This window comes from Rana temporaria, chromosome 4 (genome assembly GCF_905171775.1).
Source record: "Rana temporaria chromosome 4, aRanTem1.1, whole genome shotgun sequence".
NCBI classification, from domain to species: Eukaryota; Metazoa; Chordata; class Amphibia; order Anura; family Ranidae; genus Rana; species Rana temporaria.
In genome coordinates this window covers 192,374,779-192,391,659 of record NC_053492.1, presented here as the reverse complement: position 1 = coordinate 192,391,659, position 16,881 = coordinate 192,374,779, and the positions used below count along the sequence as shown (strand labels likewise).

The following is a 16,881-nucleotide window of genomic DNA, read 5'->3' as shown; positions in this document are numbered from 1 at the left end:
TGTCAGGTATAGAAAAGAGTCTGCACTAGGAGATAAACAAACCAAGGCAAGTTTGTCATTTCGCATCTCCTGTAAAAGGACATCTATCTTACTGATAAGGGTTCCATTAACTGCTATCCTGCGGCAATGGAGAAACGCTACATGTTACTGCACTCCTATTTTCTATAACCAAAAGTAGTGACCTATATTAGGTCTGGAATTAGTGTGAATCCTTTGTGGTTTCTCATGGGTATTTGGCCCTGACACTCCAGGGCATGGAATGTAATTATACAAAGCTGCGCAGGATGAATCCTGCAAATCAAAACTGATGTCTGCTTTCTAACGGTGTATACACCTTAAAACATTTTTATTTATTTTTTGCATCATATGCTGACGAATGGATGTTTTGGATAGGATATCACAAATGTTTATATAGGCATTGCAAATAATGCTGTTGTTGATATAAACAGAAAGCAGTACACACCAGCAGGGTGAATTTGATTTAAATCATGATTTAAAGCACTAGTAAAAAGGCTTGATATTAAATCAACTCCATTTAAATCATACATTTTAAAGAACAACTGTCATCTCTGTCCCGCAGCGGCTTATCCTCTGATATGCTGTGGACTCACCGACAGTCCTATTCAATTTAATGGGACGTCTGGTGATGTGCCAGTGACACACCAAGGTGAGGGACCTGGTGGCAGCAGGTGAGTGGATTCCTGCTAATGCCTTGTACACACGGTCGGACTTTTGACCATGCAAAAGTCCGCGGTGAGTCCGTCGGAAGTCCGACGGAAAGATAGAGAACAGTGGCCAGATTCACAGAAGAGATACGACGGCGTTTCTCTGAAAAGCCGTCGTATCTCTCAGAGTATCTATGCGACTGATTCATAGAATCAGTTACGCATAGATAGCCCTTAGATCCGACAGGTGTAATTGTCTTACACCGTCGGATCTTAGGATGCAATACCTCGGCCACCGCTGGGTGGAGTTTGCGTCGTATTCCAGCGTCGGTATGCAAATTAGCAGTTACGGCGATCCACAAAGGTTTTTCCCGTCGTTACGTCGGCGCAAGTCTTAGTTTCCCGTCGCAAAGTTAGGGGTGCTATTAACATTATTAAAATGAATTAAAATGAAATTAGTGCAGCGCAAAACTTAGAAAAATATATGATGCTGGTATATGGCCAGCAAACTTGTATATAATAAAACAGTCCAAATAAGTAAAAAACTCAGAATAACGATCCAAAGTGCTATAAACATGGTGTAGAATTACTCCACCATGTTAAAGTATGCCCGTTGTTCCCGCGTCGCTTTTTATTTATTTTTTCGGTGTAGGTACGTTACGCACGTCACGATTCACAAACACGTTGCGCCGCCGTAATTTCGCGCAAAGCACTTCAGAAAAAATTGCGAACAGAGCATGCGCAGAAAGTCCCGCGTGGGAGCGCGCCTAATTAAAATGGTACACGCCCCATTTGAATTGGGCGGGCTTGCGCCAGACGTGTTTACGATACACCGCCGCAAGTTTACAGGTAAGTGCTTTGTGGTTTGGGCACTAACTCTGAAAACTTGCGTCGGTGTAACGTAAACGGGTTACGTTACACGGCCGAGATTGTACCTGAATCTGGCACCAGGTTCTCTATCTAAGGTCCGTCGGACTTCTAACAAAAAAAGTCAGATGGAGGCTACACACGGCCGGACTTTCCGAGAGAAAAAGCCTGTCTGACATTTTTCTCGTAAAGTCCGGCCGTGTATACGAGGCATAACAGGCACTGCCATGATGGATCTGAAATGACAGGTGCTCTTTAAATGTAAATAAAGACTCATTCTTTTGCTGGTAGTTCGAATCTTTAATATTTACAAACAAAATGATGGTTTCTTATTCAGAATAATAAACTGTCCTGTTACTAAAACAGCGATATCAGATTCAATCATGCAGTTTGTAGTGTACATAGATTTGCAAAACCATGAGATAAAGGAATATTCCTGAACTTTGTTTTATCTCCTGGTTACTGTGAAATTATGTGAATGCATCAATGCAGTGCATGTTATCTCAGCTTGCAGAACTTGGATTCATTGAATGAGTTTACCAAAAATTTAAGTATTGCAGAATATACAGCCTCATGCTACATAACTTGGCTCCATTTCATGCTGAATAAACTAAATTATTAATGTATCTTAAATAGAAAACGATCTTTAAATAGATTTTTACTACAAAAGCATTTTATTAATATAAAATTGATAAAAATCAAACAAAATCAGATTTTAAATTATTTTTTTTATTTAAATCATCGATTTTTTTAATCACCCTACACACCTGGGTCTGTTTACGCCATTGCACTGTGGTAACACACGTGATAGTGTACGTGTTATTGCAACACATGTTAATGTGCATTACATGAGCTAGATGGCACAAATGTCTATCAATAATAAATAATTCTAGCACTAGACCTCCTCTGTAACTCTAAACATGTAGGGGCAGATTCACATACATCGGCGCATTTTTGCGTCGGGCGTAGCGTATCTAAGATACACTACGCCGCTGTAACTTACTTTTTTTTTGGAATCCTCAAAGAATTTGCGTCGTAAGTTACGGCGGCGTAGTGTATCTTTGGCGGCGTAAGGGTGTGCAATTCAAATGGATGTGATGGGGGCGTGTTTTATGTAACCCAACGTAAACAACGTTTTTTTTTAATGGCGCATGCGCCGTCCGTGGGGGTATCCCAGTGCGCATGTTTGAAATTAAACCGGAACAAGCCAATGTTTACGACGATGACGTCATTCTACGCAAATCCCTATTCGTGAACGACTTACGCAAACGACGTAAAAAATTCAAAATTCGATGCGGGAACGATGCCCATACTTAACATTGAGTAACTCTCATAATAGCAGGGGTAACTATACGCCGGAAAAAGCCGAACGCAAACGATGTAAAAAAAATGCGCCGGACGTACGTGCGTGGATCGCTGTAACTAGCTAATTTGCATACTCGACGCGGAATTCCACGGAAACGCCACCTAGCGGCCGGTGGAAAAATGCACCTAAGATCCGACGGCGTACTAAGACGTACGCCTGTCGGATCGATCCCAGATGCAGTCGTATCTTGTTTTGTAGATACAAAACAAAGATACGACGCGGGAACTTTAAAATTACGCGGTGTATCAATAGATACGCCGGCGTAATTCTTTTGTGGATCTGCCCCGTAACCTGTAGAGATTTTTTAAGGGTAAAAATTTAAAACCCCCACTAAAAGAGGACACTTACTAGATATAAAAACAACATTTGCTTGTTGCATGTATTGAGAGCATCCGTTCGCTCACCACCGAGCCTGTGACATCGCGCAGCCATGGTGGTGAGCGAGCTGAAGCTCTCAATACATGTAACAAGCAAATTTTGTTTTTATATCTAGTATTTGTCCTCTTTTAGCGGGGTTTTAAATACGTTTTATAGCAGAGAGCACTATGTCGGCTGTGTTTTTGATTACATGATATATGAGTCCCTTGAAGTGGAGGAAAAGCTGAATATTCCCAGAGATCAACCGCCTGTCTGTGAGGGACACATTGGGTGGAGTGGAGATCGTAAAAGGGAGAAATTGAACAGCCGAGTCCTGATAGAAAGAAAAGATGTTTGGGGAGTGAAAATGAAGAGCTCATTTGAGTCTTCCTGACTCATCCTTGAGGTGAGCAGATACAATAGCTGGTGGTGGTGTGCACAAGCAATAAGAATTATTGAGAAGCACGGTGATATGATAATAACACTGGAGCAGTTCTATCAAGATTTATATTGATTTATGGGACATTTATTATGATTTTTTTTTTATGAATTTGAATTTTATTTCATATATAAATAGCACAAAGTATAGTATTGAATTATCACTGTAGTAGCGCTGCACTGTGTCTTAAAGAGGGACACCCCTAAAAATTACATCTGGGGAATCGGGCAGAGCAGGTCCCAAAACCGGATCATTTCTCAAAACTCCCCAATGCCTGGACACTACAGTATCATCCTAATGTCCTGTTATTGTCACGAAAACGTTGTGAGAAATGCAAAATTTTAATCCTTGTTAATCACCTTTTTCACCTTGCAATCCAAAAGGGTGGCCCTATCTCTAGTCCCTACGTCAGAGATAATCTCATCCAATTCATCAGCTGAATAATCATTTTCAACAAATCTTTCTCTGAGGATCATAGATTGTTTAATATAGTCATCAAAAATAGTACAATTACGCCTAAGGCGTATAAACTGGCTTTTTGGAACACCTTTCAGCCAGGAGGGTTTGTAAAAACTCCCTTGGCCAATATAACTATTCAGGTCCGGAAGACTTAAAGGAGTTGTAAAGGAATTTTTTATTTTTTTTGCTGACATGACTGTTTACAGGGTATAGAGACATAATAGTTAACTGATTGATTTTAAAAATGATTTAAAATAGATAACAATCAATCATATAATGTACCTGCAGTTTCTAGTTTCGTTTTTGCATGTTGTTTCCTGCTTCTGTGATGTATAGAGCCACAGAGCCAATACAGGGCAGTGATGGTTTGTAAAACTAAACTGATCGGTGCTGTGGGGTTTTAGACACACAGTAATCACACCTCCTTGATTAGTGACCACATAGAGAAAGCTCCCAGTACTGTGGTCATCAGGAAACAGACAACCAGTAAGTGTGGAGATCAGAGAAGAATTACAGCAACTTGAGAGCAAAAACGAACAATGAGGACATGAAAACAGCACTGCATTAAGGTAAAGGAAGCTACTGTATTAAGATAAAAAAAAAATCCTTTACAAACCCTTTAAAATAGGTAGGGGCCATGATGGAGCCCCCCCTCGCCTCAATATTAAGGTCCAGAAAATGAATCTGGGAAGAACTAACCTCATATTGTAACAAAATCCCCAAAGAGTTACTATTCAACTGCTCTAAAATGGAACGTAGTGACAGCTGATGCCCATCCCATGAGAGGACGTCATCAATGTACCTACCCCAGAAGACAATCTTCGGTCAAGCTTCAGACTTCTTCTGGGGTAGGTACATTGATGACGACCTCCTCTTATGGGATGCGATCCGCATGTCCCTATGTTCCTTTTAAGAGCAGCTGAATTTTAACTCTTTGGGGATTCGGTTGGCTGGCACTTCTTTCATTGCTATTGACAGGTTCACCCCCCATTGGAGGGGAAGCTTTGTCAGGTGGGAAATTTCTAGGCTAGAAATATGCTGGATACATTAAATTAAGAGCTATATCCCCTGTGGACTCAATGTGGACTGGGACGTTGACTCTTTTATCAATAATAGTTGATATGGAATTTTTCTGGTCGTTATTTTCTGTTTGAACATTAGTTTTTTTTAAGGTTGTTAATTTGAGCACTTGACCACTAGATGGAGACATTACTTTGGGTTTTTCTGATGCTGATGACTACCATTTATTATGAACAGCCGTGTTCTAAATGTATATTAGATTATTAACCTCCCTGGCGGTATGATTATTTCAGATTTTAGGTGCTGAAAGTGGTACCATTATTTTGCAAGGAAATTTGGTGTTTTACATTGTAGGCCTGTAATTCTTAGGAATAACTCACTAATCTGTCCAAACAAGAGTCTAGTAGGCATCCCGGGTATGAAAAAGTTTGAAAAACAAAATCATAAATTATATTATAATAAATAATTATAACAAATAATAATATAATTATAATAAAAATTATTCAATAATGTAATCAACTCAAAATCACTGAAATTTGCTGTTACAGAATTGTCGCTGTCATTACTTTAATTTTTTTATGACGAATTTCCCCACAAATCTCTATTGCTCAATTCTGCAAGTTATTATCGCTGTTTTCTAGCTGCTCTAAAACCATTTTTGACATAAAGGGACACTTTTTGGTTGCTATGGACAATCTACAGTTTGCAGGCAGAAAGAACAGTTTTTATTATACAAAAGTACATGCAGAACACTGGGCAGACCACTAGGGACAAGGGGGGTGTGTATTTTTTACATACAGTACTGTAATCTATAAGATTACAGTATATTGTATGTAATGTGTTTATTTACTTTTTTGAATTTGGCGCCGTTCTCCGCCCACGTGCGTCATAACGTCGCAGGGAACGGAGCTCGGCGGCACACAGGGACATTGCTCGCTCACACAGTGGGGAGGCATTGCAGGATCCAGGGACAAGGTAAGTAACTTTGTCTGTGGCTGCTGCGAGGCGAACCAGAGTCTGGCTCAGGGATACCGCTTTTGGTACAGAAATCTTCCCCCTAGCCAGACTCGGTAATACTGCCAGGAGGGTTAATATAGGTATGTGTGTATGATATTTTTTAACTAAAGGAGCCCTTGATGACTGGGACTCTGCTTCCCGGATATTGGAATTTTGTTTTCTAAATATCCATTTTCGTGTTCCTGGCATGTGGAATGCAGGAATTCTATCTCCTTCCTGTTTGGCTGTCTGTCTATTGGCCCATGTGATTTTGGGCATCACATGACCGGCCTATGGTATGTAGAAATTTTTCCTTCTTCCTATTTGGCCATCTATCTAGTAATTAGAGTTCTGAGCTATGTGTATTTAACTGTGTGCTTGCATCAGCTGATTACACCTCTGAACACGGCCTATTGTCTGAAATGCATAAGGTTGTCTACTGATGCCATAAGCATGCTACAAACCGCAGTATTTTTGGACTTTTATCTGTGATTTTTATGAAAACAGCTGTATTTTGCATTGGATTTTAATAAATCACTGTGCCCATTGCAACCTCACTGTGCCAACCTCAATGTACCCATTGCAACCTCACTGTGCCCATCGTCACTGTGCCCATCGTCTGTGTACCTGAAATTGACAGGCTGTGGGTGTCCATTCATTGTTTAAAACTTGCGGTCTCCTCCTGGTGCCTTCTGTGATGGGCATTTCTCAGCAGACACAGTTCCGCTTATCACAGACGTTCTCTCATCCTCTGACTCAATTTCCCAGCAGACACTGTGTTCCTGCTTTATATTGCTGGGTATTCACTTTGAAAAACACTCCCCTACCATTTCTGCCTGTGACATTTACTTTTTGGAATCCCTTTGCCCTTAGTTTAGGTATGCATGCAGGAGGGTGTGTTTAGCTGACAAAACCCCTCCTGAAGACTCCTGGGATGTATGACATCATTTGTCTAGGCATGGAAACCAGGAGCTAACTGAAAAAAAAAGTAAAAAAAAAAGTTAAAAAAAGTAAATATAGTATACTCTTCTATCTATTTACTAATGCTAACAGCATAAGGATTTAAAATAGTCACTGTTAAAAGTTTCACTTTAGAGATGCTGGCAAGGGGTTGAGACGGTACATACAGACTGTATGCATTCAGGGCCAGATTCTCGTACAATCGGGTAACTCTGTGCAGGCGTAACGTATCTGATTTACGTTACGCCTCCGCAAGTTAGACGGGCAAGTGCTGTATTCTCAAAGCACTTGCTCCGTAAGTTGCGGCGGCGTAGCGTAAATCGGCCAGCGTAAGCCCACCTAATTCAAATTTGGATCAGGGGGGTGTGTTTTATGTAAATCTTCTGTGACCCGACGTGATTGACGTTTTTCCCGAACGGCGCATGGGCCGTCCGTGGAATTTCCCAGTGTGCATTGCTCCAAAGTACCCTGCAAGGACGTCATTGGTTTCGACGTGAACGTAAATGACGTCCAGCCCCATTCAGGGACGACTTACGCAAAAGACGTAATTTTTTCAAATTTCAATGTGGGAACGACGGCCATACTTAACATTGTTACGCCGCACTTACGCCACCATATAGCAGAGGTAACTATACGCCGGGAAAAGCCTAACGTACACGGCGTAACTTTACTGCGTCGGACGGGTGTACATTCGGGATTCGCTTATCTAGCTCATTTACATATTTCGACGCGTAAATCAGCGTACACGCCCCTAGCGGCCAGCGTAGAAATGCAGTTACGATCAGACGGCATAAGAGATTTACGCCTGTCGGATCTAACAGATATCTATGCATAACTGGTTCTAAGAATCAGGCGCATAGATACGACTATCTGGAGATACGCCGTCGTACCTCCACTGAGAATCCGGGCCATAGTGTACACAAAAACAGCAACAAACATGGATCCATCCAATGAGTGCCTTTCTAAAACCCCACAATTCTTCACAAAGACATCAGCTGCAAAATCACAAACAACTCCAAAGTCAAGTATATTCTATAAATGCAGGTTTGTAGAGAATATCATAGTCTGAAAATTACACAAATCAAGTATGGAAGGGGAAAAAGGGCATACAATTAAAAATGACATTGCCTATAATAAAACAGTCAATCAGGTTTCTGGACAGATAAGAATAATGAAAGGTCAGTGGTGAATTTAGCAGCTTGACCATGTGAACTTTCTTCTGATACCCGTGTAACACAAATGTCTTCTGAGGCCATTTGAAATCTAGAGGCACCTGATTTGTGACCTGAACTTGTTAAACTGGATGGTATTGGATGATGAACATCTGCTGTGTGTCAGAATCTTTAATATGTCTGTCCTCGAGTATTAAATGCCAGAGCTTAAAGCTGTATACATTATAGCACTTTGATACGAAGGTCCTTGCAGTGTTGGTATGTGTACAGATGTGATACAAGTTACTTAATCAAACAAAAATAACTTTTTTTTTTCAAAATATTATCCAAAGACCAATTATATTTCTATTTATTTCTATATATATATATATATATATATATATATAAGATTGGAAATCCACCAAAAAATTGCAACAGGTTTAGTACAACACATTTAAAAATTTTAAGCACCAACACTAATTTGAGAAAAAATTACGAAAAATTCAGTTAGACAATTGTTTAATACTGGGCTAAATACTTTTTTTTTTTTATAGGATGAAGTTCGGTTTCCTTCTAACATGTCTATTTTTCATTGCGTTCCCAAGAGATTGCTTCAGTGGTAAGTAACGTCTTGACAACTGAATTTCTTGACCTTTTGCTATAATAGTGTGTCTTAATAAGCCATCATTAGATGAGCATACTATGGATGTGCTATCTTTTATATTTTATACAAAGACAAATTTATTTCAATTATTTTTGGATCTAGTTCTCATTAAACAGTACTATTGAGCCTGTAATGTAATGCTGAGTAATCTCCCTCTAAATTACTAGCTACGGAAATGCCAGGGTTCAGATTTTAGTTACTGTCACACATACTCATGACAGTTTCCAGCTGAACTCTTTATATAGTGTCAGAAAGGACATTGTGCACATTAGCTGCTTTTGTTCTAAGCTGCATTCAGTCAGCAGTCTGTAGGGCCAAGAATGTAGTACACAGGATTGTTTTTTAGCCCTGCCTTGATATAAAATATTGCGTTCAAAGAGGATGAAAACAGTACAAAAATGTATGGAATAGTATCTGCATTTTGTTGAGCCATGATTAAAGGCCTGACGTCCGAAACGCGTTGGATTTCATTTTAACTGCTGTTCACATGCTATAATAAAACAATGTTTTAGCTGACTTTTTCATAGCACCAGCCTTTCTCCTTTTTTGTATGGACTATATGGAGGTTTACAGAGACTTCAACGGCTTAGTGCTGTGTTCTTGAGGTTCACCTGGCATTGCACAGGAGGTAGTAACTTGGATGCACCTGTTTCAGTATCTGCATTATGGCAGAGTCTGCTGCCTGCTTTGTTGGGAACAGACTACCCATAAAACAACACTTTGGTTGAGCCCCAACCTCTGTGTGGTACAGCCTAAATACAATGTCCCATCAGCAGACATCCACCCAACTTGGGCTACCCACAGACACTGTGCCTCAGGGAATTGACTCCCTCTATTAACTTGTCTATCTAAGGCCTTCTCATCTAGGTAATGAGAAGATTACTATTATTAATAATAAGCATAGAAATGTTTAAAAGTGACCCTTATTTTTTTCCCCATGAAAGGCAAAGTAAAAGGGACTTAATTTCCTTAAACAATGGTCTCCAAACTGCAACCCAGGAGCTGGATGTGGCCCTTTGCTTGCCCTTTTCCAGCCCTTGGCACACTTTTCCTTTCACTGATGCCATCAGCAGTGAAAGTAATGGGGAATGTATATTTTCTTGTGCTCGGTGTGTAAAGTAAAACATTTTGAGGATTTAATACTATTTATGGGTCCAATTTAAGGGTTAAAGGAGCCCTAAGCCTTACCTAGGTTACAACCCTAGGGTTACTTCTTAGAGGATCAAGGGGAATTGAACTCATATTTTATATGGTTTAATGCTTAGGAAAAAAAAATGTGTGCAGAAAAGCTGAATTATTTTGTTTTTAAATATGTCAAAACATAAGGAACTGTTTGGAAAGCATGAATTTGTGTTAGGTTTAGGGTTATGGCCAATACATAAATGTAAAATACATGTTTTAGTGCACCGTGCGTGAATTTATAGTGCGAGTACCCCAGCTGCTAGCCACCCCTATGTTTACAAAACACAATCTAAATGAAAAATAAACACAAATTGTGGGAGCTAGGTACCCCCTAAACGCTATTGGAATGTGATATCCCTCATGTTTATAGAACAATCTTTTGTATAACACCTTAAATTGTGCTTATAAGTACATAATGTTAATCAAACATGTTAGTACAAATTCACAAATTTGCTCAGTGATATATATCCTTATGTGACAATATATGCAGATCCACTATGGTGCTATGTGATTTGTTCCAATAGTTCTCTGATCATGCATTGAAAGTGCTTTTTGCTGTAAATCTTTGTGATCCTCTCCACCACTGCACACACTGAAACTCACCAAACTCAAAGCCCCAAAGTTTTGTGGGTCAGCTTGCGCTCCAAAATACTCCCCTGTCAGATGGGTTGTTGAATCCCCTCTCCTCTCCTATTCTCCATTTTAATAATAAAAATATTTAATATTGGCAAGAATAGGAATAAAACTCACATGATCCAGTGCCTGAATGGGCACCCAGCAATCTTAGCAGTTATCATTGTGGAAACCATATACGCTGAGTCACTGGATGTGACATAGATAACCACATAACTACACCTTTTGCCGAGCTTTCAGATGACACCATCACATTGAAATGTGTAGAGGCGGGGTTACGTGGTTTCCTTCTTCACATCCGGTAACTCCGCTTCCGCCAGTTGGAACGCACTCCGATTCCCCATTCGGGAGAAGGCTTCTGGAGGCCATAACCAACACTGCTAAGATTGCTGGGTGCCGGTTCAGGCACTGGATCATGTGAGTTTTATTCTTCTTCTTCTTCTTGCCAATGTTAAATATTTTTGCTATTAAAATTAGGTTATACTATGAAGAGTGTTTTGATTTCTCTTTTGGAGTACTACAGTGAGGGAAAGAAAGTGTCTGATCCCCTGTTGTTTTTGTATGTTTGCCCACTGACAATGAAATGATCAGTCTATAATTTTAATGGAAGGTTTATTTTAACAGCGAGAGACAAAATAACAACAAAAAATCCAGAAAAACGCATTTAAAAAAAGTTATAAATTGATTTGCATTTTAATGAGTGAAATACGTATTTGCTCCCCTATCAAACAGCAAGATTTCTGTCTCCCAGGTGTCTTCTACACAGGCAACAAGCTGAGTTTAGGAGAACTCTCTTAAAGGGAGTGCTCCTACTCTCAACTTTTGGCCTGTATAAAAGACACCTGCCCACAGAAGCAATCAATCAATAAAATTTCAATCTTTCCACCATATCCAAGACCTAAGAGTTGCCCAAGGCTGTCAGGGACAAGATTGTAGACCTACAAGACCATCGCCAAACAGCTTGGTGAGAGGGTGAGAACAGTTGGTGTGATTATTTGCAAATGGAAAAAACACAAATTAACTGTCAATCTTCCTGGGTCTGGGGCTCCATGCAAGATCTCACCTTGTGGAGTTTCAATGATCGTGAGAATGGTGATAAATCAGCCTAGAACTACATAGGAGAATCTTCTCAATGATCTTAAGGCAGCTGGGACCAAAGTCACTAAGAAAACGATTGATAACACACTACGCCATGAAGAACTGAAATCCTGCAGCGCCCCCAAGGTCCCCCTGCCCAAGAAAACACATGTACAGGCTCATCTGAAGTTTGCTAATGAACATCTGAATGATTCAGAGGAGAACTGGGTGAAAGATGAGACCACAATCAAGCTCTTTGTAATCAACTCAACTTACTGTGTTTGGAGGAGGAGGAGGAATTCTGCCTATGACCCTAAGAACACCTTCCCCACCGTCAAACATGGAGGTGGAAACATTATGCTTTGTGGGTGTTTTTCTGCTAAGGGGACAGGACAACTTCACTGCATCAAAGTGATGATGGACGGGCCATGTACCATCAAATCTTGGGTGAGAACCTCCTCCCCTCTGCCAGGGTATTGAAAATGGGATGTGTATTCCAGCATGACAATGACCCAAAACACATGGCCAAGGCAACAAAAGAGTGGCTCAAGAAGAAGCACATTAGGGTCCTGGAGTGGCCTTGCCAGTCTCCAGACCTTAATTCCATAGAAAATATGTGGAGGGAGCTGAAGAGTTGGAGAGGATCTGCAAAGAGAAGTGGGACAAAATCCCTCCTGAGATGTGTGCAAACCTGGTGGCCAACTACTGTACAAGAAACGTCTGGCCTTTGTGATTGCGAACAAGGGTTTTGTCACCAAGTACTAAGTCATGTTCTGCGAAGGGGTCAAATACTTATTTCACTCATTAAAATGCAAATCAATTTATAACTTTTTTGAAATGCATCTTTCTGGATTTTTTTTGTTTGTTATTCTGTCTCTCACTGTTAAAATAAACCCACCATTAAAATAAATTTTCCCTCACTGTATTCTGGATTAGAGAAGAGTAGGAGAGAAGAGGGGATTCAACAACCCAGCTGATGGGGAGTATAACTGAGCTCAAGCTGACCCACAAAACTTTGGGTTTTTGAGTCTGGTGAGTGCCATTGTGTGCAGTGGTGGAGAAGATCACGAAAATTTGCAGCACAAAGCACTTTCAATGCATGATTGAAGCACCATTTGAACAAATCACAGCGCACCATAGTGGATCTGCATATATTGTCACATAATAAAAAAACACCATATCACTGAGCAAATGAGTGGACTTTTATTAATATATGATTTATGGACATTATGGGCCAGATTCACATAGAATTGCCCTGGCGCAGCGTATCAGAGATACGCTACGCCGCCGTATCTTACCTGGCTCTAAGTCGAATCCAGGAAGATTTTGCGCCGTAAGTCACGGCGGCGTAGTGTATCTCTCTGAGCGTATTTCAAATTGGGCGGCTAGGGGGCGTGATTCATTTAAATGAAGCGCGTCCCCGCGCCGATTGAACTGCGCATGCTCCGTTTTGAAATTTCCCGCCGTGCTTTGCGCGAAATGACGTCGCACCGACGTCATTTTTTGAACTTCGACGTGAGTTACGTCCTTTCCTATTCACGGACGACTTGCGCAAAAAAAAAAAAAAAAAATTTGACGCGGGAACGACGGCCATACTTTAACATGGCAAGTCTATCTATACGCCACAAAATAGCAGCGTTAACTATACCCCGGGAAAAGCCGACTAGCGACGACGTAAGAGAATGCGACGGCCGCGCGTACCTTCGTGGATCGACGGAAAAAGCGAATTAGCATACCCGACACGGAAAACGACGCAAACTCCGCGCCGAAGTATTGCACCTACGATCCGAAGGCGTACGAAGCCGTACGCCTGTCGGATCGAAGCCAGAAGCCGTCGTATCTTGGTTTGAGGATTCAAACTAAAGATATGACGCGGCACATTTGAAAGTACGCCGGTGTATCAGTAGATACGCCGGCGTACTTGCTCTGAGAATCTGGCCCTATGTACTTATGAGCACAATTTGAGGCGTTATACAAGAGATTGCACTATAAAAGTGCGGGACATCACATTCCAATGGCGTTTAGGGGGTACCTAGCGCCCATAATTTATTTTTATTTTTCATTTATGGCCAATACATGCATACAGGCTAGGGTAGTACTTGAGATAAACTTGCGCATAACAAGGGTCACGGGGCAAATATTTGTTGTAATAAAGGAGCACAAAATATAAAGTTGAGAATCACTGTTGCTGGGAATATGCTTTAAATCTGTCTATTGTAGAATGGGTTAAGCAATCAGTTTTGAAGAGCCTTCTCTCCAGATTGTTCTGAAAAAAAGGACCTGCTTGCAATAAGTATTCTTGAAGTTGATGTGCCAGATCATTGACAACAGATGGACAAGTACCAGGTGAATGCTGGAAATTAGGTCAAGGTGCTGGCATCATGCCAGCTAGGCATTGCAGATGATTGACAAAGGAATTGTTACAGGACATAGAGTTTTGCATATGTAATGACTGAACAAGCTCTGAAAATGGAGGGCAAATTGCTGCTTTGTTTGTAATTCCAGTTAGGTTATCTACTTGTATGGTTGGATGCTTTCACATTTATATTCAAGCGCAATTCGGTGTTTGACCTGCAAATGTATGGCTTATTATAGATGACTGAAAGCCCTGCTTATTTTAAAATGATTGTCATATGCTGCAGTGACAATTTTACCTGGTTCTGTAGAATGTTTGACAATTTCACAGTGACATGATTTACTTATTTCTTATGGTAAAACAAGGATCAAACATTGATTACAAGTAGGTAGATTCAGGTAGAGTTAGGCCGGCGTATCAGTAGATACGCCGACCTAACTCAGAATCTGCGCCGACCTATGTTTAAGTGTATTCTCAAACAGAGATACGCTTAAACATATCTAAGATACGACGGCTTGCACCGTCCTATCTTAGGTTGCAATATTTCGGCTGGCCGCTAGGTGGCGCTTCCATTGCGGTCGGCGTAGAATATGTAAATCAGTAGATACGCCTATTCACGAACGTACGCCCAGCCGCCGCAGTACATTTACGCCATTTACGTAAGAGATAGGCCGCCTAAAGTTAAAGCTGCCCCCTAGGTGGCGTAGACAATGTTAAAGTATGGCCGCCGTTCCCGCTTCGAAATTCGAAAAATTTACGTCGTTTGCGTAAGTCGTCCGTGAATAGGGATTTACGTCGTTTACATCCACGTCGAAATCAATAGGCCCGTGCGGCGGACTTAGCCGCAATGCACACTGGGAAATGTAGGCGCCCGGCGCATGCGCAGTTGGCGAAAAAAAAAACGTCAATCACGTCGGGTCAAGCCTCATTACCATAAAACACGCCCCTTCAGACAAATTTTAATTAGGCGCCCTTACACCCGCCTGCTTTAGGCTACGCCGCCGTAACTTAGCAGGCACAGTTGCGGCAAACTCTCTGAATCTACCTATAGGTGTCTACCTACATCATGTGTATTTTTTTTTTCAAAACGCCCTGTAAGTTGCGTCCACATATGTAAACGGTGTTCAAACCACACATGTTCTAGTAAAAAATACTGATTTTAACTTAAATGTAAACAACAACTATCAGAAAGAAGCCTGGTCTTTAACAACCAGTGATTGGTGGGGAGGAAGTAGTGGGGGTAAATATGCCACCCGCTACACAGTATACAGAGACAGGCACTCTGCCTGTCTCTGTATGCCAACTTATAATTGGTGTTAATTGCCTCAGTTTTCATTATCTGTGAGCAGGAAGTAATTATGTTTGAATTTGGTTCACTTTGTAAGGCTCGTGAACGGAATATTTCCGAGATTATCCGAGCATTTGCCAACGGTTCCGAACGTCGCTGATCGCCTCCCATAGGCGCCGTTTGACTCGGCCATGGCACCCCCCCCCTCAACCTCAGGCCAAACGCGGTATTGCACACCACTTTGGCTTGAATCCTGCTCGTGTTGCAAGACAACACTCACAAACCGATTTAGGATTTTAAAAAATACAGTGCTCGTATTGTGAAACACTCTTTACTCGCAATCCGAGGTTCCACTGTATAATGTTTATGAAAACAGACCATGTTCATAGGTAATGAAGACACTATTGATAATTTCTAAAAGTGATTTTTGTATTGTATTTTACCATTTCAGTTTCAGCATACATGTCTGGGTTATAGTTGAGACCTTTTGACTGGTCTCTGCATGGCAGTGTATAAAGTCAATAGTTCTATTGTAGAAAGATGCTAACCAAAAGGACTGATTTGCCGCCTGGGCCTCCGTATCGTATAAAATGGATTAACATAGGTGATCAATATGGTAATTAAATGCAATTGAGCGACTACCTTGTTTACATTGCCAAATAAGATACAGTTTGTAACAGATATGCCATACCTTCAGATAGCACCGCATCTACAATACAAAACATTGTATTGTAGAAGCGGTGCTAGAGTGGTTAAATCTAGTCATTTCACTCCTTTCCCTTGACTTTCTGTTTGGAAAAATACAGGTAAGAAATAAAAATAGTGTTCTACACTTAGTAACCAACTACAGAATATGTAATCGCATTTATCTGTGCTTTTAAATTACTATGATTTACAAAATACTTAGTCTATTTAGTTTTGGTCACCAATCCTTAGGAAGGATATATTCTAACTGAAGAGAATTCAGAGAAGGGCAGTAAAAATTAAAGGCTAAGTTTACATATTTTTTTTTTTTTATAAATGCACATATTTTTGCAGGTTAAAAAAAGCAGAGCATTGCATCGATGATCTGCAGATCGTAGGTGCAATGTTAGGCTCCTGCAAACACTCAGTATAGATGTCTGCCCATACCTCCTGTATGGGCAGACAGGTACTGGAGAGCAGGAAGATGAATGAACTATTAGAGTGCTCACCTGCGCCCTTGCAGTTCAATGGCCGCAGTGGCAGACGCTAGTTGTAGTTTATTCATTTGCACAGCCACTCTCTTTTTAAATTGTGACAGCAGGTGCGGGGAGAAGAACCCCCTCCTGCTGTCACAGCAGGGGATCGGAGGAGTGCAGGCAGGTGCTCTTTGGTAACAAGTTTTAAGAAAATGATAACGAACGTGCAGAATCCGAAATC

At 40.9% G+C, this 16,881-nt stretch overlaps 1 protein-coding gene across 4 annotated transcripts in view; it reads left to right on the top strand.

The window, feature by feature from the left end:
* The window catches only part of LOC120936855 (interleukin 1 receptor accessory protein), a 319,849-nt gene that overhangs the window by 160,090 nt on the left and 142,878 nt on the right, over positions 1–16,881 (top strand). For all 4 annotated transcript variants that reach the window (XM_040349569.1, XM_040349568.1, XM_040349571.1 and 1 more), the window contains one exon: positions 8,835–8,899. In XM_040349569.1, the coding sequence (XP_040205503.1) occupies positions 8,836–8,899 (64 nt within the window). In that variant the 5' untranslated portion in view covers position 8,835. The remainder of the gene's footprint in view (positions 1–8,834; positions 8,900–16,881) is intronic.